The sequence below is a fragment of the Hippocampus comes genome, unplaced genomic scaffold (genome assembly GCF_001891065.2).
Source record: "Hippocampus comes isolate QL1 unplaced genomic scaffold, H_comes_QL1_v1.1 scaffold78, whole genome shotgun sequence".
Lineage (NCBI taxonomy): Eukaryota > Metazoa > Chordata > Actinopteri > Syngnathiformes > Syngnathidae > Hippocampus > Hippocampus comes.
In genome coordinates this window covers 795,685-814,898 of record NW_017805798.1, presented here as the reverse complement: position 1 = coordinate 814,898, position 19,214 = coordinate 795,685, and the positions used below count along the sequence as shown (strand labels likewise).

The following is a 19,214-nucleotide window of genomic DNA, read 5'->3' as shown; positions in this document are numbered from 1 at the left end:
TGGGGACCATGTTGGCAAGTGGCGGGCGAGTGGCGGACAAGGGATGTGCAATGTTCTTATAGGCTGTGTCTGGCCAACCGCGATGACCAAAGATGGAATGGAAACACTCTACCGAGATAATGTGTGACCCTTGAAGACCTTAAAGCTGATAAACATGTGCCCACACACACTAACAGACAAATGCATTAACCTTTAAATAAGTGTGCGTGCGCGTGTGTGTGTGTTTGTGTGTGTTTGTGTGTGTGTGCATATGTGCATGTTTGTTTGTGAGAGTGTATGCTTTATTTTGCATGTCAATCCTGAGGAGATACGGCCGGTGAACGAGTCATTGCAGGAATGTGTCCTTATAGGGTAGTTTGGAGTCGGGGCGGGGGCTGGGGATGAGGATTGCCTTAAGTACAAATTTGAATTCAAGCTTTTTCGTGTTTCACATTTGAAAGCTACATGCTGATGGATTTAACTCATCAATATGCCATTACATATAATTACTACCATTATAATACCTTCACTAGTTGTTTGGCCATTGAAGTGGCAATTGGGCTATATTTATACTTTTACGATTTATATTATTTTGTTTCTGGCACAGACTTTAGCAAACTTTCCAGGATATTAAACTGTCTATCTATCTAGCTGGCTTTGTAGCGAGCTAGCTATCGAGCTACCTATCTTTCTGGCTGTCTATCTGTCTCCCCGTCGGTCCAAAGCGTAGCCTTGCCCTGACTAATATGGCGGCTGAGTTGACGTCCGGTCTTAAAACTTGGTAACACGCATGACGCATGCGGCTTCTGCAAACAGGAAGCAGTCGACGACGTGACCCGGAAACAGGAAAGAGTCGCGAGGTAAGGTAACCCGTTCTCTTTTTGCGCGCACTACACGCTGGAAGGTTTTCTTTCCAAGCATCGTCAAACTTGAACTTTTTCAGCGTTGCCGCAACTTAAGAGCAAAACAGTTTGACGCGGAGTGTGCTCGTCCGCAAATCGAATTCGTCCTCTTGGCAGTCGACTCAACTTCAGGTAGCCCGCCGCATTTCATATAGGCATCATTTGCCCCTTTTGTCAATCTTAATTCAAAATACCGGGTTATTTTACCAAGGGGGGGGGGTCTGGTTTCATTATCTGCTCCGTTTTTTTCTTGCCTTGTGAAGCTTTTGGGGGCTTTGCCATATTTATTGATTTTGAAAATATTCAAAGCCTTATAAAGTAAATCATGTGAAAGCAAGTCATCTGAGTCCAATTTCATGATCATTGCTAAAATCTGTACCGAAATGTCAAGTTGTGTGATAGTATAATGTGTAATAAATAACGTTGAGATTTTGCAACGATTTGTTACCTTCCTTACACTCACTTGAATAAGAATTAAGCAAACTATTATAGTTGACTAATTTCAAAATTAGCAACCCATCAATTTGTTGTGTACAAGTAACAATACGATGAGACGATTAAACATTTAATTGGTTTCGCTGCCGTTACCTCAGTTTTAAACGTCCCATTTCTACTTGACATAAATGCACGGAGCACATGACTTGAACTCACGAGTGAACTTCATTTCCTACGCAGGAAGACCACCACAGAACCTCTCTTCTAGTTTTGCTGATCAATGGAGGCAGCATTGCCATTATGTGGCCTGTCGCCTTTTCCCCCGGCAGACAAAGAGAGACGCTCAGCAGTTCCCAGTCCTGTCGATATCTCAACACCCAACATGAAGAAGAAAAAAAAGAAGAAACGTTTAGAAGACGACCACAGCCTTCTTCTCACTGATGGGCAAGCTCTCAAACAGAAGAAGAAAAGAGAAGAAGAAGAAGAAGAAGACAAGCACATGCATGAAAAGAAGGAGAGAGAAGAAAGAGATGAAATCAACATGATTCCTGCCGATGGGTCTACGCGCAAACAGAAGAAGAAAATCCGAGACGAAGAAAACCGAGTTGTTCCGGCTGTGGGCCTCACTGACCAGGAGACGAAGAAAAAGAAAACGCAAGACAAAGTAGAGGATGATAACGTCCTTCTTCCTGCCAGTGCCTACACCCAAAAGGAGAAGAAGAACCTGGAAGAAGCCCACAGTGTTTTTCCTGCTGACAAGAGCAGCCGGAAGAAGAGGAAAAGGCAAGAGGAAAAAGACGACATCGACGACAGCGTCTCTACTGCTGATGAGCTCGCCTGCAAAACGAAGAAGAGCAAGAAAATAGAAGAAGCAGAAGATGACGACGGTGTTCTTCTTGCTGACGTGCAGAAAGAGAAGAAGAAGAAGAAGAAGAAGGAAAAAAGACAAGAGGAAAACATGCTTCCCGTTGACTCGGCCGCCAACAAGCACAAGAAGAAGAAGAAGAAACGAGACGACGAAGATGAAGAAAGCATCTTTCCCGCCGATGCGCACACCCAGACGAAGCAAAGAACAGTGGAAGAAGAAGGTGGCATCCTTCTGCCCGGCGTGCAAGAGACGGAGGAAATGATGAGAATGGAGGAAGAGGAGGTTGCCGCGGCGACCGAAGAAATCAATGGGTCCGAGGCGAGGGACGGCCCCGTCTCCCTGGAAACGGACGCAACCGTCATCGGTGACGACGATGACGTGTGAGTTGTCGCCGCTGATCGACTAAGTTGACACGGCGGGTCTGAATGCCGCCTAACACATCGCACATTGAAATCGCACCTCCGTTTGTCCGGCGTGTCAATCCTTGGCGAATGCGAGCCATTCCGCCGCGTTCTTGACAACACTTTTTGTGACTTGTATGCAACTAAGTCCGAGCAGGAATTGGAAAGACGCCTGCCATGACGTTCGCCGCCCCTGCTTTTCTCTGCTAACATGGTTTCCGTGTGTACGTGATTCAGGCTTTCCCCAGTTTTGGTGGCGCAGTTGGAAGAGTTTGTCCCTAACGTGAGGACGAGGCCCTTGAGGGAGATCAGGAAGTTGCTGCATCACGACCTGCACCGCTTCCAAATCTTCAAGGAGCAAGGTGGCGCTCCCGCTTGAAAAGAGCTCCTATTATTCCCCCCCCTGAAGTGTCTACCCACACCGAGTCCTGACAAATCATCTACGCAGGCCTGCAAATCCGTTGGGGGCGCTTCACTCGGGAGGAGAACCAGCGAATCCGAGACAACATGGCGCACCTCCTATCCGTGACGGGCATCGCCTCCACCGAACAGCTTCTCTTCCCGCACCGCTACAAGGACCTGGAGGCAGAAATCAGGAAGCTGAAAAAGCAACATAGCTTCATCGAGGCCATCGGTGGGACGCGCACGCACACACTGTCCGCTTGCACGCATGTTCAATGATTGGTGGCGCGCGCTGATTCGTCCCGTGTCGTCCCGTCACGCAGCCGAGGGAATCCCCAGGCCGTGCAGGCAGGTTTTGACGCGTGCTTTGAAGCTCGACACCACGAACCACATGGGAAAGTGAGAGCCGTTTTCCACGTTTGTTCTCTGGAGACGGTGGCGCCTTGAGATAAGAGTTGCATTTGTCCCGCGACCCCACTCCGAGCGCCAAACATTCACATCTCAGATCACCTTTCCCCATTGAAATGAATTACAGTGCCAGTGATCCGTTCCAACCTCACAATGAAACCCAACAAGAATGTCGGTGACAATTCTCGGCTCACTCGTATGTCAAGGCGTCAAGTAGACGACGACGCTGCCGCCGCGTTTGCACTTTTGACGTGGTCGTGTCCTGTTTTGAGGTTCTCCGAGGAGGAGCTCCAGCATCTGATCAAGTTACAGAAGATCCACGGCAACGATTGGAGCATCATCGCCAAGAAGATGGGCCGCAGCAAGTTCGCCTTGCAGAAACGCTTCGCCCAAACGTGTGGGTAACGTTTTTGTCCGCGTGCTCGTTCCTCTCACCTTCTGTTGTCGTGCTTGGCGCCGGCGGCGCCGCGTCAAAAGTCGTCGGTATCGCTCGGCTTGGGGTGGCTGTTCTCGTGAATTAGATGTGCAAAGCCCCTTTGTTGACGGTGCGATGTTTTGTCGTCCCGCTCGCTGCTCAGCGTCGGGTCGAGGCACTTGGACGTCGGAGGAGGAGGCCAGGCTGAAGGAGGCTGTCAAGGCTCACCTGGAGGTCATGGCTCGACCAAGCTCGGCCGATTCCAAGGACGGCCAGTTGACGCTGCGGCAGCTCTGCCAACGTTTGCCCTGGATGGAGATCAGCCAGTACGTGCGCACCCGAAACTGGAATCAGTGTCGCCTGAAGTGGTCAGTGACGCCCTTCCGCTCATCTCCACCTAGAAAGAAAAAAAAAAAAAAAAAATCACATTTCGCATTGAATATTGTATCATCGTTTCTCGCCCGCTTTTGTACCTTGAATGATGAATGACATCGGTTGATTTCGTGGGAATACACAAGAAGTGACTCCAGGTTAGCGGAAGGCGACGGAGTGAAGCCGAGCGCATGCGGGCGTAACTTTGTCTTCAAATATTTCTTTCAGGTTTTCCCGGAAGTGGGAAATCCATTTTGATGAGCGCCACCCAAAAAAAATGTTTTTTTAAGTCACCTTGCTCGTTGTGTTTCAGGTTCAGTGTCCTGAGGTACCGACTGGCTGAGAAAACCCACAGGAAAAGTCCTAAAGGACTGAGGATCAAAATCCAGCTGATCAGCACGTAAGATCAAGATGCCGCGTTTGGGGTGTTCACACGTGGCGTGTAGCGCTTGTCGCGGCGGAATCGGCTAACACCAAGGTTGGACGCTGCGCTCGTTTGATTGCAGGTTGTACGCTTTGAATATTGAGGACGCCCGGGACATCGATTGGGAGGAGGTTTCTGAGATCGTGGGGTGAGTTCAACATTCTCGTTGCAACGGCGGCGGAAGATTCTGATGCGGCCGTGTCGCTCTTTCAGCGGCGTGACTCCGGTTTGTGTCCAGAAGCTTTTCCGAAGCCTCAAAGTCTGCTACGTTCCCGGCTGGTCTCAGCTTTCCTACGGAGGTGGGTTATCGTAGCGACCCGTCGGCACTTCCTGGCCTCTTTGCGCGATCCCGATCCTCTCGCCGCCGCCCCCCACAGAGATCATCGACTTCCTGCAGGACCGCGTGGCGCCCCGGCTCCAAGACCAGCTGTGTCGCTACAGCCAATACGTGGAGGAGGACGAGGCAGAGGAGCAACTACCCCCAAACGACTCGTACGCTCTCTTCGACATCTTCACGTCCGGAGAAGACGGCGACTTTGTGGAAGTGGATAACACTCAGCGAAGCAAACGCCGATCGGACCGCTGGCTCGAATGTGCGCCGATTCCTTTCGAGGAAGTCACCCAAACCACGGGCGACGACGCTCAGCCTAACGGCCAATCGGAACCTCTGACGTCAGACACGTGAACTCAGTTGAAACACCGCCAGTTGCAACGCTTGTTTGAATGTGCACCAACCACTCACCCTGAGCAAGTGACATCATACTGACTTTTTTTTTAATCTGTCTCAGTTCCATGAACTGTTTTAAGTGTCCCCAGTGTGAGAGCTCCCTTCGCTTTCCTCACCGGATTCAGGAAATGCATCTGATACGCAGCCATCTGTAGTTCATACAGCTTGTTCTCATTCGCTCAGTGCAGCTTGAGCGAGAGTTGGGACTGGCTAAAATAAAGGCGATGCGCTCTGGCTGGAGCAAAATCCGAGAATCAACATTGGAATCTGAAAACCGCCTTGAATTTTCGACGATGTGAGTGCGTCGCTACGCAAACACAAATTCTCATGCAGTATAAGATGTGAGGGGGAAAAAAAAAAAAAATCCTAGCACGCATGTACAATAGGGCGCAGGGGCGGAGCCAGAGAAGGGGGCCGAGGTGGCACCGCAGCCCCATGGTGGGAGCCCAGATGATGGACTTGTCGTTGGCATCAGCGCAGCACGTTTTGCAACCTGCCAGCATTTTCAAATCAGCGACGCTTATCGCTGCTCGGTCCCTCCTGCCCAATAGTTGGCGCTATGTGCAAATAAAGTCATCTCCCTTAGTAGGAGACAACCAAAAAAAGCAGCCCAGATTGAAATGGCTGGCAGATTGAGGAAAAAAAATGGAAGGGTTATCTTTCATAGAGAGTAAAATTTTAGTTTTGTGTTTTGAGTCACCACTGAATGCATATTTCCACTCATTCCCACCTGTGGGTCGTCAATCAAGCTACCACGTTTTGGGACGTGAAAGGAAAAAGACAAGGTATGGAGAACATGCTCACAAAATGCTAACGACATGCTCACTTGACACAGGAAGCCCCGTAGGCACCCGCCTCTCGGCTTCGACATCCATCAAGAGAATTAAGGCCAGCCACGGCGTACAAGTTTTGCTTTGGATGAATGCTTGCTGGTTTTATTTTTGCTGTCAGTCGTGTCGACAAATGCGCCACTTTTCCTTCCGCTGACCGAAGGACAGCCGACGGCGTCCACTCATCAATCGCTCGCCAGCTTGGAAGCACTTCCTCCTTTGACTTCTATTTGTTGGCGATGGCGCTGACGGCGCCGCCGCTCGCCCTGACGATGTTGGGGACAAAAAGGAGGCCCGACGCCCTCTCGATGGTTTCTATGGGAACCAGGAAACGTTCCAGAGGAATTTTCTCGTCCACGGGCTCGTTGGGAAGTACGTACGAGCGCAGTTCCACGCCCTGCTGACCGCCACGGCGCTCCAGGATCAACACCTGTGCCCGCAAAAGGAAGGCGACACGCATCACATCGGCAACACACAAAATGAAAGGTGTCGATGCGTCCGCCATATTGAGTGTGCGTGTCATATCAACAAGCCTTGACAAAGCGACAAACGTCCTGAATATTATTAGCTTGTAATGTTAGCAGCGTAAGCAGTGGCTGCTATCTTTGTGGAACGATCGAGAAAAACATGGCATGCACACTTCAAACACCCTGAAAATCCCCCAGCGTGAAAAATGTGGCTCAATCGAGTGGTTCGGGAATCAGACATCACTACAAAAGTGATTTTTAGGACGCTACCAGAATAGGAAAAAATCCGTAACCCTATCTCGGGAGTCGGATGTAAATGCATGATGACAAACGCAGTACTAACCCGAGATAACATAAAATAACGCTCACAAAAGTGAGCATTATCATGTTGATTTGTGTTCTACTGCCCCCCAGTGGTCGAGGCACACACACACCAGAAGGGGCGGAAACCTGTCCATTGAATCAAATCAAGGTGTAAAAACTGTCCAATTCTTTGCATTCTATTCGCTACACGACACACTTCACACTTTCAAGATGGCATCGGTGAGGACGCAAGCTGACCTTGAAAAAGTGCGTTGGCACGGCCACGTGGTTCCGGCCCACAACTTGGTAGCGCACGTAAAGTTTGCCGTCCGCTTCCTGCCTGAAAAACAGGTTAGAGTGCCACCTTGAATTTGCTTGCCCTTGGCTTATACGATCTTCCCGTCATATCATGTGAAGACAGAGAGAGCGAGAACAATGGATGAGACAAAAATAATGTACAAAGGAAGATGACATCACGACAGATCGACTGCCTCCTCAAGTGAAGATGTCAAACATCTCCATTTTCCAACAGCGCCGTAGCACCACTCACCTGGGCAGGTAGAGTGGACCTGTGCACACGTAGACGTTGGCGTAGCATTTAGTGAGCGAGCGACATAACTTCTCCAGATTGTTCCACGCGTTCTGGTTCAAGTGGGGGTTCTGTGCGCACACAAACACACACACACGCAATTATGTGTGTGTGGACAATGTGGTAGAAGTAAGCACAGCGCATGCGTACCTGAGGGGCAACGTTGGTCAGGTAGAAGGTGTCGTCCATGGCCTTCTGGCTCCACTTGTGATTGGCCGCCGCCGCCATGTGACCTCTGTCAAGGCCGCTGCCTTTGTAGTCGGCATTGGTGGCTCGGTGGAAGACGTGAACGCTGCGGAGACACGCACACATGATGATGCTTAATTGTGCACATATCACAGGGACGCAGGCTCACGAGGCCGACCTGTCGTCCTCCTTGAAGTCGCAGCACTTCCTGTCGGCCGTCCCGCCGAGCGTGTCGCCCGCGAGCCTCTCGATGACCCACGCGGGCGTCCTGGTTCGCGGGTCGTACGAGCTCACATACGATTCTTTCGTGCGAACGTTGGATAGCGAGGGGAAGCCGTATTTCATTACAGCGCCCCCCGAAGGCCTGCTCAACTACAACAATTGAGACACTGCATTTTTGTTTTCGTTCTGAAGAAGGGAGACGAAAAACATACTGACAAATTCGTCCATATTTCAAATCGGTAAGTCATAATAATATATATCTAACATGAGAATTTTCAGGTGAGTCAGTCTGCAGAAATCGTTCACGTTTGCACGATTAGAGACGAGTGGCTTTAGTGACGTCAACACGGGCACGCACCGTCAATTCGGTGGAGGCGTGGACGCTCGGTACCGGAACCAGCGGCACCCGGGCCAGCGGAGCGGCCTCCTCCTCCTTCCCCGTAAGACTCCATTGACGGCTGGCCGAGGCGCCGACGGCCGCTCCAACCGACAAGGTCGCCAAGGTCCGCCACTTGCGCATCATGCCGGTCGCGTTCTGATTACGTCACGTGCGGCTGGTAGAAGTGGAACGTCCGCTGGTGATGACGCAATAGATTCCAGCATTAAGTTTTGGGGACGATGTAAGGATTTCCAACTTTTTCTTCATTTTGAGGTAGTGGACAGTAATCAACTTGGCTTGACGTGATGCCTAAGAATTAAATGGTCTAGTTAAGAAGAAGAACTAAAATCTTTTTTCATGTAATAATCACTTGTGTTACGTTCTACTTTTTTTATCTACTTTTATTAACATGTACAGTATCAGTGAGAGAGTACTCATGCTATGACAAAACAGATTGAAGGCGACAGAAGCCAGAAGAGTTTCAAAGTCACGTCTACAATGCCAATGTGTTCACATTGGAGAATTTCATTTTGTGTGTCTGTGTGTAGGGCACCGTCACAGGTGAGCCATGTTTGAACCATGTAAAAATCCTTCGTGTGTGTGTGGACCAGGGCTCGATTAGTCTTTTTTTCATGGAGGACAAAGAATATATGCCTGCGAGTATCATTCTACTGTGTTGGCTGCCTAAATGTATCAATGCAACAATTGTGTGCCGCTTCAAGGGTTGTTAATATACCACAACGTCGATTGTAGTTTTGTCTGCCGTCTACCCATTGTGTGTTAGCATTAAGCTAGTGGACTTACAGACGGCAGAGTTCCATGCTTGTTTGAAATACGCAGTGTAATTCCCTTTGTTACAAGTAAACTCACTTGCAGTGGCATTAGACAGAAGAAAGCACACTAGGCTTCTTTTGTGAACAATTCTTCAGTTTTTGCTGCTTGCTGCGCTGTTACCAAATATCGCTCGTATCTCAAATTTTGCTCTCAAGTCAAAGTTAAACATCGTATCCCGAAAAGTCAGGTCACTAGGACGTATGGTGAGGTTATAACTGTATTCCATGACACGTTTATTGTCACATTTCTTTGAGGATGTTGAACTCAGGCACAAAGTCAGCAACGGTCCTGCCCAGAGGCTCCGTTTTTTTTTTAGCGTCGCCCAGATGATGACATCACCAAGTGTTTCTCCGATCTGAGTTCCTGTTGCGCGTCAGAAGGCGGCAGTGGCAATCAAGCTGAAGATGAGTGGGAGGCAGAGTCGTGAGGTCATCATTGGCGAGGCAGCGCTTGTGTCGTTGTCAAGGCAACCGCTCTTCTTGAGACAGACACGCTGCTCGCAGTACATGCCTGCGTGCGCGCACACACACACACACACACACACACACACACACACACACACACACACACACACACACGACATTTGATGTGCTGAGCGGAGTGCCAATGATCACAACAGTCTCGTCCCTGCCTCAATTCAAACCAGAAAAAAGCAGCCTGACAAGTCGTGTGACATCACCATCGGTGTGCCTCGCCTGATGTGTGACATCATCACGGTGCGCATACCTGAGAACTTGTCAGGACACTCACAGCGCAGGAAGTCCACACACGTGCCGCCATTCTGACAAGGCGTAGCTTCGTCGCACACCTTGGCTGGATGACAGTGATGCTGGTTACTCATCCATCAATCGTCAATCATCGGGCCCTCCACCCCCGCGCAACACATACCTTTGCAGCCGCTACTGCCCTCTCTCCACGTGTATCCTGGCAGGCATTGGTCACAACGCCTCCCGGTGGTGCCCTCCCGGCACTGACAGGCCCCCGAGGTGGCGCATTGTCGAGACCGGCTGCCCGCCACATCGCAATCGCACTCTGACACATGCACAAATTCGACAACAACACTGTCAGGATCTCTCTGTAAGTCCTGTTTTGTGTTTCCTGTTTTTTTGTTGTAGTTTTTTTTTTTTTTGCTCCCCTCATTTTTTTATTATTATCTCCACCCGTCCTAAAATAGGTATAGTTTCTGGAATAATTTATCCTAAGCACATACAGAGTTCTGTGTGTAGGTAAAGAAAACAAGTCGCCACCCTCAACCTATTTCCGTGGCTTGTTCAGTTTTGGCCATTTGCATATCCACAACGTCCTCTAGGTGGCGTGGTGAGTGGGGAAGATTGCAACATGGTGCACCTGGACTCCACTTGGTAATCTTTTCAAGTCTGGAGCCTGGCTGCTACACGCATAATGGGACTAATTTTGTCCCCTTTGCATGTGTTATTTTTCTATTGTGTGTGTGTGGGGGGGGTGGGATGCGAGTGGGCACTGACTGACCCACACAAATGTCCTGGTGATCGAGTGGCAGGTTGTCGTTCCGATAGTAACCGAGACGACAGTGTTGGCAGCGGTGACCTCTGGTGTTGTGTTTGCAGCTGACGCACGTCACCACGTTCAGGAAGTCCATGAAGCTGCAGCGGTTCGAGTGGCCACTACACTCGCACTCTGATGCACACACACACACACAGAACAGAAGCGTATGCTAGCATGCGTGTGGTGAATGTGTACATGCTAGCAGTTGATTAACGTTGACAGATCACGTGACAATCACAGGGTGACAACCATATCATCATGTTCAATGAACTCGTGATCCTGACCAATGAGAGGTTGATTAAATGTGGGAGGAGTCAGAGCCACTGGAGAAGGGTCTAATGGTGGAAGGGCAGGAGCTCGAGGTTAATTTTATGGCGCGACGAGCAGCATTGGGGCTATCTTACCCTGGAAGGTGACATAGGCAATTTTGGAAAGTTGGCTGCCCGTCCCACTGCCGGGAATCAAAATCTTCTGAGTCACTTCACGGGCAAAAAGAAAGAAAGAAAGAAAGAACGAAATATGTGCATCTGTGGCATTGCGTCAGGAATATTCTGGTTGCTAATGCTAATGTTAAAACTGGCATGATGCTCCTTTGTTACCTTTTTTCTCATAGCCTTTTTCCTCTTTCTCTTCTTTCTTTTCTTTCAACTCTTTTCCCTCCTCTTTCGTCTCCTTTTCTTCTTTCTTCTCTTCAAACACTTTCTTTGCATTCTCTTCTTTCTTGTCTCTGTTCTCTTTCTTTTCTTGTTCCTTCAAACCTTCCTCTTCAGGCTCCACAACTGTCAATCAAAGAAACTGTTCAGCTGCTTCTTTCACATTACCACAAATTCAATTCAAAGCCATTCTATCTATCTATCAAAGCTAGCTAGCTAACTGTCTGTCACCTTTTTCAGTGGTTTTCTCCTCTTTCCTCCATTTGTCTGACTCTTGTTCTTCCTTCTTGGTCACCAAAGAAGCATCCTCTCTTGGTTTGTCAACTCCGTCAGGAAAATCGGGTCTTGACTCCTGCTCAGGAATTTTGGGGCTAGAATCAGAAGATTCCGCTTCAGGTTCCTGAGGGCTTTCATCTCCCGTCTGGCCTGATGAGGAATCCGAACGACCCTCACCTGCGTCTGACCCAGAGTCCGGATTGAAACTTTTTGTTTCAAGAGGTGTTACAGGACCAGTCGAATCCTGATCAACAAAATTCAATCCAGAGTCTGTATTGTAATCTACTGTTCCAGGTGGCGTTCCAGGTCCAGTGGAATCCTGGTCAATTAAATCCAATCCTGAATTGGGATTAAAATCTTCAATTCCAGGTCCACTGGATAATTGATCTACTGAATCCAATCCAGAATCTGGACTTGAATCTTCTGTTCCAGGGGGAGTTCCAGGTACAGTGGATTCTTGATCTACTGAATCCAATCCAGAATCTGGACTCAAGTCTTCTGTTCCAGGAGGGGTTTCGGGTCCAGTGGGATCTGGATCAACAGAATCCAGACTGGAATCTTCTGTTACTTGTGCAGTGGAATCCTGATCTTCTGGAAAGGGGAAGGTGAAGTCCACTGGGGCCAAGTTCCCAATAGGCTCTGACCAATCTGATGCAGTTGACTGTTTGTCCTGTGCGACTTCTCCAGCTTGTGAAGGAGGAGCACCAGGAGGAAGTACTTCAGAAGAAGGTTCACCCACAGGAGGAGGTAATTTAGGAGTGGGGCTGTCAGGAGGAAATGCATCAGAAGTTGCACCAGGAACTGAATTTGGGGGAAAGGGCTGTGCTCCATCGGTTGGTGCTCCATCCACAGGAGCTTCCCTAGGGAAAGGTGTGTCTGGAGGTAACCTGTCAGACGGTGCAATTTGATCCAGACTTCCTCGTTCAAGGGGAGTTCCATCTTCACGAGGAGATTGCTTCACAAGCGGTCGCTCGGATGGCGATACATCATCAGGTGGATTATTTATCTTGATGGACTCTGTTTCTGGTGGGACATCAAGAGAGGTTGCATCAGGGCTTGGTATCTCAAGTAGCCTTTTCTCCAGAGGAGGTACATCAGAGGAGGGTAGATCAGAAGGTCTGGCGGGAAGAAGTCCATTGGGAGCGGGGGGTACATTTTCAGGAGCAACACCAGGGAGAAGTCCATCAGAAGCTTGAATAGGGAGCAGGTCATCGGGAGGAGAGCCATTAGACATTCTCGATTTTAATGCAGGATCTCCACCAGCAGATGAAGTCTGAGGAGGTGGGTTATCTCCAGAGAGCAACGTGCCATTGGGGGGAATTACTTCTGACATCCAGGAACTTGAGCTTGGAGTTGAGAAGCTGCTGGTGGATGACCACAAGGGGACAAAGTCTGTCTTGTCAGGGGGCGGAGTCACTGGGTCAGAAATAAACACCTGAGAGTCAGTGTTGATGTTTGAGGTCGCCCTGGTGACACTTGGTACCGTTGGACCGCTAACATCTAATGACGGACCGACACCTGAGGTGTTCAGAGGAGGAACCACCTGGGAAGTACGTTCAACCCCCGCTGATGCCGAATCACCACTTTTCCCCTTTGGACTCGCAGAGTCCGGAACAGTCGAAGAAGACTTCACATTTTTGTCCTCTGTTGCAAAAGTCAGAGCAGCAGTTGTAGAACAGTCTGTTGTAGAACTGGAAACCATAAAGCTGTCAGTCATCGAGTCGTCAGTTGCTGAGCTGTCAGTAATAAAGCGGTAAGAGCCAGAAATGTCAACGGCAGAACCGCCTGCAGTCCAAGAGGAGCTCAAAGGCGAGTCAGCAGTTGTAGGAGACAAAGCGTCAGTTCTTTCGAGTGCTGTCATACTTGTAAGAGTGGAAGTAATCCACAAACTACGACTGTCAATAGAAGTGTCAAAACTCCAAGGAGTAAAAGTAGAAGTAGAAGGATCTGTCGTAGAAGTCGAGAAAGTATCAGTCGTATCCAAAGCAGTGATTGTTGCAGGAGTTGAACTAGTCCAAGTACTACCGATATCAGTCCGAGTCTCAAAAGTCACAAAATTAGAAATACGAGTGGAAGAGTCAAGACTGGAAGTCGAGTAAGTGTCAGTGATTCCACGTGTTGAAGCAGAACTTCTGTCAGAGTCATCGGCCGCTGTCAGAGAAGAACATTTACGGCTTTTTAGTCCTTTTTGCTCTTCTACAACTATCCACGCACACACCCTCACACACACATAGACACACACACACACACAAGAAAAGACTACAAAATACACTCAAACACAATCAAATCGATTGAGTGAAGTTGCTAAATTTGGTCAAATAAAAGTGTTTCTGTTCGAACAAGACCAAACTCAACTCCTTCTTCCATGACCTGGAACCTCCATTAGAACCTCTCACATATCCTGCAACCTCCTTCAGGATCTCATGCATGAGCTACATCCTTTAAGAATGTCACATGTGCTTCTGAAATCACTTTTAGGACCTCAAACATCAGGTCAGTAAAGTGGTGTCTGCATGTTGGTGTGAGATTGAGATTGACAGAACAGATGAAAGGCACACACATACACACATGCAGAAAGACACGCGGATAGATGGATGGATGGATGATAGATAGATAAATAGATAGATAGATAGATCAATACTTACTAGTCAATGTTTCTGCTGCTTCACCTAAAAAGCAAACGTTCCTATCAATAGAAATCTAATATAAAATCAATAGAAAGCAATTATGATCTACTGTATGTACGTGGTATGTGTGTGTGTGTGTGTGTGTGTGTGTGTGTGTGTGTGTGTGTGTGTGTGTGTGTGCGCGCGCGCGTGTATTGCGTGCGACATACAAGCGTTGGCGGTGCCACTGGGCAGCGGCAGGAAGCTTCCCGGCATCCAGTTACGGGAATCAAAGGCGGCACCGCAGCGTTGGCAGTCTTGTCCGCTTGTATTGTGTTCGCAGTCGCACATCAGCGTGGCGTCGCGCAGCGCGCAACGAGACGCGTGCAGGTTGCATTTACACCTGGAACATACACACACACATGCTTTCCGTAATTCAATAGATGCTTGACATGCTGCACTAATTCACAAAGTGTAAATGCAATCCAATCGCTTTTTTGTCGGCGTGGACAAGCGATGTCAAGCGAATGACAACTGAGCAGATGTGTACCTGGCAGGTACATCAATGTTGGATATGGCGTAGAAGTACTTGAGCAGGTTGTCTCTCTGGACGTAGGTGCCGCCGAGGGCCGGTCGCAGGAGTCTGAGGCGAAGGTTGGTGAAGGTGAAGAAGTCTCGCAGAGCTTTGCTGCTCTGCAGGCGCGTGTACAACGCGTCCATGTTCAGGAGCTTGGGGCCTGCGAACACTCGCAAGCGGGCTCCAACCTCAAACACCACCGTCTTCTCCTCCTAGAGGTTAGTAGTAGCATGGTAGCATTTCAGCTTCATACTGGACCAATGTGGATTTAATCCTCCAAATCTAAACTAAGCTACAAGAGTACTAAAGACTTTATCATCACTGTCGTTGTCCAAAGTTCACCTTGGCGCCCACCCATCTGGAGTACTGCTCGGTGCAGATGACCCTGGTCACGTTGCTGGGTGCCAGTTCGGACACTCGCTTGGGCGGCATGCCGAACGTCTCCATGCAGTCGTCGGCGTAGAACTGGTACGGCTGCCATGTCAGCCCTGTTGCAGGAAGTACGACGACCGTGTGACTCGAGACGTACCATGACCGCCCGACGCGGGACGTACACCGTCTCACCTTTGTCCATGGACTTCTCGAGCACCATGCTGGTGGGACGCCCGTATTCGAAGCTGACCACCAGGTCGTCCACCACCTCCAGACTTTTGTTCCAGGACAGCGTGATGTTGGCCAACAATGGCTCGGGATAGTTTGACCATGTGACCGTCTGCCAATACGTGATGAGCCCGCCCCTTTCCCTGTCTCCCATTAACTGAGGCGGGTGGGACAGATCCGGACTGGACGCGTCGCACTCGTCGCTGCACAGGTATGGGTTCTCCTAAATGGTGACACACCCCGAGACACATCCAGTCGCATGGACAGGGATGTGAAGATGTGAGCGCGAGAAGGTGTGGAGTCGAAAAGACAAAGGGCATGAAAACACGAGATTTGAGGACAAGAAAATGAAAAGTTACGACAACATCAAGATATGAAGTCATTCAGAGATTAAGACATGAAAATATGAAGACACATTGAGGACACTGACCAGAGTGCAGAATCTCTCCGGGGGGTTCCCGCAGGTGACTCCTGGCGGATCGACTCGTATCTGCATGGCTTCTTTCATGTTAGTGGGCGGCGGCTGGCAGGCGGAGTCCTTCCATCCGGACCCTGCCTCCCAGCGACAGGTGTCAAATTGACATCGACTGGACGTCACCAAGAGAAGCAGGAGTGGGAGGGGCTTGAGGGAATCCATGGGCGGCACCTCAAGGGAGCCGTGAGGTCCTCAGAGAGTTGTGGGGTCCTCTTGAGGCCGCGGGGTGGTCAGTGGTGTCGGGCATCACTGTCCGACATGGCGCTCACTCCTTGGAGCGTTGTAAGCTTTAAGTAGGGTTCGAGTTACCTGGTGTTTACCGTGACGGATGCCACGTGCGTCAGTCCGGCCGGACATGTAACACAATTTAACATAAAGTAACACGTAACACAAATACAGCACAGTGTTAAACCATGTTAAACATGTTAACAAGACATGCCACAATGTAACACAATATTAATGATGTAGCGTGCTGTAAAAACCATGAAACAATGTGACAACAACACAATGTTGCACCGAGTGATACAGCCGTGTTCCAAACTGTTGTAGGATGCCATTTTTTGGTAAGTAATGTGTGTGTGTGTGGGGGGTGGGGGGCGGGGTGTATATGTATGTACAGTATACATATAAGTTGTAAGTGTAAATTCTGGAATATACATGGAGTATGGTACAAATGCAAATGACATGGTTAATGTGTAAGGTGCTACATTTGCACTCACCAAGTAGAACAACTGAGTTGGGGTCAAATATGTCGTCTTTGATGTAGTTTTTCATCGAGCCTGTCAGAGAAATTGCCACTAGGTTGCGCTACATTCATCCACTCACAAGATCTCACTTCTTTCTTTTTCTCTTTGGGTAGATGAGCCGATGGAGAACAAAGTTGGGATGGCTTCCTACTTCCTCTTCTTCTTTCTTTTGCTTGTATCTTCTTCTTGCTTGCTTGCAGCTCTCGTTTTCTTCTGCGCCTCCTCCTCCTCCTCTTCTCCTAATCTCCTTCTGCCTCATCCTCTTTCGACTTCGTCTTCTTCGGATCTGTCGCCCCCCCCAGCCCCGCCTTCTTTGACTTCATCATCATTATCATTATCATCATCATCATCAATATCAGCAGCAGCAGCAACAGTTGACTTGTCACTTTATTAGGAGCACTTCACTCATTCTTTCCTTTTTTTAATGGACCTTGTCACTCACACATGCCCGCCCGCACCCACACGCAAAAGCTCTTTAGGTTAATCTCCTTTATTAGCCCACGGCTGAAATTTTCCAGGCCCTTTTTTTGACTTACCAGACCACACCACAACAGAGCCAAATTATCCAATGATTAAAAAAAAAAAAACATTTTTTATCGAGAATCGTTATTAAACCTTATTTAGGTGTTTGCTAAAAAAATTCCCCCTCAATTTATTTCAGTGGGCGTCAATTAAACATGGATTTCCACTATTCACTATTCGACAGTAGTCATATTAGTTATTTGTGTTCGTGTTACGTTTGCTCGGAATGCTATTATTCTTGCATCGCACAGCCTACTAAATTGTATTGTGTGTACTAAATTGCGTACAGCAATATACATTCGTAAACAAGTATTGTACAGAACTGATTGAAATTGTCGTTTCCTCGTGTTGGGGGGAATTGAACGCAGCATCGGCGCGTGAACATTTCTTTGGCGTCATCAGAGTGCGACAGCAGCAGTCGTCGGCGGCGGCGACGCTAAGATGGCGGACGTGGTCAGCGTTGGCGTCAACCTGGAGGCGTTTTCTCACGCCATCAGCGGCATCCAGGCGCTGCGCTCCAGCGTCACCCGCGTCTTCGAGTCGCTGAAGGACGGCATGAAGAACCGAGAGACGCTCGAGGCTCGCGAGAAGCAATTTCTCGCCGCATTCCAGGAGAACCTGCAGGCGGTCAACAGGGATCTGAAGTCAGTCCGCCCGACTCGCTTCCCGTTGCCCACTTGCCACACTTTGCACGAGCAAGCGCCTCAAACGCTGGCAGAGAAACACAATAAACGGTTTTGGGAAGCATTCAAGTCAGCTTTATCCCAGTTGTCTCTTTGTTCTTGCCGGGCATCAGCGAGCTGGAGCGTCTGAGCGGCCTGGTGGGCCGCCCGTCCGAGTCGCATCCTCTGCACAACAGTGGCCTCCTGAGTCTGGATCCCGTCCAGGACAAGACGCCGCTCTACTCGCAGCTGCTGCAGGCCTACAAGTGGTCCAACAAGGTGGTGGGCCCGCTAATGTGCTGACATGCTACGGGTCGCCGCGCCCGGCAGCTCACCCAACGCGCGTTTTGTTGTCGGCAGCTGCAATACCACGCCGGCCTGGCCTCAAGTTTGCTGAACCAGCAATCGCTCAAGCGCTCGGCTAACCAGATGGGCGCCTCGGCTAAGCGACGGCCCAAAGTCCAGCCCAGCACCCTTGTCCTTCCTCCACAGTGAGTAGATTGGTAGTAGATTGTGTGAAACTGGAGAAACGCACTAAACGTTTGACAGAATTGTTGTAAAAAATATTTTTGTGTCGCTATTTTTTTCAGATACGTGGACGACGTGATTTCTCGGATCGGCCGAATGTTTCCCGACATGAGCATTGAACTTTTCCGCCCGAACGGAACGTCTGCCGTCCTGCTGGTACGCACGCACGTGCACAAGCGCACTTCCTTGCGAGCTGACGTGTCACTTCCCGTCAGGTGACGTTGGGCAAAGTGCTGAAGGCCATCATGGTGATGCGCTCGCTGTTCATCGACCGAACGTTGGTGCGGGGCTTCAACGAGAACGTTTCCGACCACGACGGCAAGGTGACACCCACCACTTTCTGTGTGTGTGTGTGTGTGTGTGTGTGTTTTGCCCGTTTACCCGTTGACGCTTTCTATCCCCCTTAGCTGGACATCTGGACCAAGTCGCAGCATCAGGTCTTCCAGAAGGTGAGTTAGGAGTGTGGGTGGGGTGGAGGGTGGGGCATCTCCCATCACACAGCTACTGATTGGTGCTGTGGTTTCTAGGTGACGGACCACGCCACCACCGCCCTGCTGCACTACCAACTTCCTCAGATGCCCGACGTCGTCGTGCGCTCCTTCATGGTCAGGAAGATATGGCATGAGTTGGATGTACACACGCGTGCATGCTTGTTCAGACGTCGGCATGTGTGTTGATGTTTGTGTTTGTGTGTGTGTGTGTGTGTGTGTGTGTGTCCGCAGACTTGGTTAAGGAGCTACATCAAGCTCTTCCAGTCTCCATGTCAGAGATGTGGTCACTTCCTGCAGGACGGACTTCCTCCAACCTGGAGGGACTTTAGGACCTTGGAGGCCTTCCACGACACCTGCCGCATGTGACCCCAACACACACACACACACTCCTGGCGGGGCTTTTTTAGAAAC

The 19,214-nt window shown here is 49.6% G+C and overlaps 5 protein-coding genes across 6 annotated transcripts in view; 3 read left to right on the top strand and 2 right to left on the bottom strand.

The window, feature by feature from the left end:
* LOC109525150 (regulator of G-protein signaling 3-like) overlaps window positions 1-127 on the top strand; it is a 12,574-nt gene extending 12,447 nt beyond the window's left edge. Inside the window, exon 28 of the mRNA XM_019885441.1 lies at window positions 63-127. Coding sequence (XP_019741000.1) covers window positions 63-127 — 65 coding nt within the window. The remainder of the gene's footprint in view (window positions 1-62) is intronic.
* A 577-nt stretch (window positions 128-704) lies between these two features.
* LOC109525267 (transcription termination factor 1) lies at window positions 705-5,562 on the top strand. Its single transcript, XM_019885639.1, has 11 exons — window positions 705-1,013; window positions 1,557-2,564; window positions 2,823-2,947; window positions 3,034-3,219; window positions 3,311-3,386; window positions 3,668-3,792; window positions 3,974-4,178; window positions 4,496-4,582; window positions 4,689-4,754; window positions 4,820-4,905; window positions 4,984-5,562. Exons 2-11 carry the CDS (start codon window positions 1,597-1,599, stop codon window positions 5,289-5,291), a joined length of 2,232 nt encoding a protein of 743 aa, XP_019741198.1. The 5' UTR covers window positions 705-1,013; window positions 1,557-1,596; the 3' UTR covers window positions 5,292-5,562.
* A 382-nt stretch (window positions 5,563-5,944) lies between these two features.
* endog (endonuclease G) lies at window positions 5,945-8,501 on the bottom strand. Of its 2 annotated transcripts, XM_019885642.1 has the most exons (7): window positions 8,289-8,501; window positions 7,887-8,080; window positions 7,673-7,814; window positions 7,484-7,593; window positions 7,192-7,273; window positions 6,934-7,080; window positions 6,600-6,700 (listed from the first exon to the last, which is right to left on the bottom strand). In XM_019885642.1, the coding sequence occupies exons 1-7, from the start codon at window positions 8,451-8,453 to the stop codon at window positions 6,683-6,685; spliced, it is 858 nt and encodes a 285-aa protein (XP_019741201.1). In that variant the 5' UTR covers window positions 8,454-8,501; the 3' UTR covers window positions 6,600-6,682. The 2 variants fall into 2 exon arrangements, with proteins under 2 accessions (XP_019741200.1, XP_019741201.1); XM_019885641.1 differs by lacking the exons at window positions 6,600-6,700; window positions 6,934-7,080 and adding an exon at window positions 5,945-6,593 and having other exon boundaries at window positions 8,289-8,497.
* Window positions 8,502-8,941: 440 nt separating this feature from the next.
* Window positions 8,942-17,365, bottom strand: ntng2a (netrin g2a). Its single transcript, XM_019885640.1, has 11 exons — window positions 16,574-17,365; window positions 15,810-16,163; window positions 15,344-15,602; window positions 15,122-15,267; window positions 14,753-14,991; window positions 14,433-14,605; window positions 14,242-14,265; window positions 10,632-10,799; window positions 10,032-10,175; window positions 9,870-9,956; window positions 8,942-9,653 (listed from the first exon to the last, which is right to left on the bottom strand). The coding sequence occupies exons 2-11, from the start codon at window positions 16,014-16,016 to the stop codon at window positions 9,517-9,519; spliced, it is 1,584 nt and encodes a 527-aa protein (XP_019741199.1). The 5' UTR covers window positions 16,017-16,163; window positions 16,574-17,365; the 3' UTR covers window positions 8,942-9,516.
* Window positions 17,366-17,524: 159 nt separating this feature from the next.
* On the top strand, window positions 17,525-19,208 carry med27 (mediator complex subunit 27). The gene is made up of 8 exons (XM_019885606.1): window positions 17,525-17,766; window positions 17,919-18,063; window positions 18,145-18,275; window positions 18,375-18,468; window positions 18,528-18,635; window positions 18,720-18,761; window positions 18,840-18,917; window positions 19,035-19,208. Exons 1-8 carry the CDS (start codon window positions 17,564-17,566, stop codon window positions 19,167-19,169), a joined length of 936 nt encoding a protein of 311 aa, XP_019741165.1. The 5' UTR covers window positions 17,525-17,563; the 3' UTR covers window positions 19,170-19,208.
* The last annotated feature ends 6 nt before the right edge of the window (window positions 19,209-19,214 follow it).

What these genes read in the sequence shown, in the direction of transcription:
- LOC109525267 (XM_019885639.1), top strand. Translation starts at nt 1,597, where the DNA reads ATGGAGGCAGCATTGCCATTATGTGGCCTGTCGCCTTTTCCCCCGGCA. An exon ending in AAAATCCAGCTGATCAGCAC is followed by an intron (nt 4,583 to 4,688) that starts GTAAGATCAAGA and finishes GTTTGATTGCAG; the next exon opens with GTTGTACGCTTTGAATATTG. An exon ending in GAGGTTTCTGAGATCGTGGG is followed by an intron (nt 4,755 to 4,819) that starts GTGAGTTCAACA and finishes TCGCTCTTTCAG; the next exon opens with CGGCGTGACTCCGGTTTGTG.
- endog (XM_019885641.1), bottom strand. Translation starts at nt 8,453, where the DNA reads ATGATGCGCAAGTGGCGGACCTTGGCGACCTTGTCGGTTGGAGCGGCC. An exon ending in ACGCCTCCACCGAATTGACG is followed by an intron (nt 8,081 to 8,288) that starts GTGCGTGCCCGT and finishes CAATTGTTGTAG; the next exon opens with TTGAGCAGGCCTTCGGGGGG. An exon ending in GGTCCACTCTACCTGCCCAG is followed by an intron (nt 7,274 to 7,483) that starts GTGAGTGGTGCT and finishes CCTGTTTTTCAG; the next exon opens with GCAGGAAGCGGACGGCAAAC.
- ntng2a (XM_019885640.1), bottom strand. Translation starts at nt 16,016, where the DNA reads ATGGATTCCCTCAAGCCCCTCCCACTCCTGCTTCTCTTGGTGACGTCC. An exon ending in CGGAGAGATTCTGCACTCTG is followed by an intron (nt 15,603 to 15,809) that starts GTCAGTGTCCTC and finishes GTCACCATTTAG; the next exon opens with GAGAACCCATACCTGTGCAG. An exon ending in GTGTCCTGACAAGTTCTCAG is followed by an intron (nt 9,654 to 9,869) that starts GTATGCGCACCG and finishes GCGCGCACGCAG; the next exon opens with GCATGTACTGCGAGCAGCGT.
- med27 (XM_019885606.1), top strand. Translation starts at nt 17,564, where the DNA reads ATGGCGGACGTGGTCAGCGTTGGCGTCAACCTGGAGGCGTTTTCTCAC. An exon ending in AGCATCAGGTCTTCCAGAAG is followed by an intron (nt 18,762 to 18,839) that starts GTGAGTTAGGAG and finishes TGTGGTTTCTAG; the next exon opens with GTGACGGACCACGCCACCAC. An exon ending in TCGTCGTGCGCTCCTTCATG is followed by an intron (nt 18,918 to 19,034) that starts GTCAGGAAGATA and finishes GTGTGTCCGCAG; the next exon opens with ACTTGGTTAAGGAGCTACAT.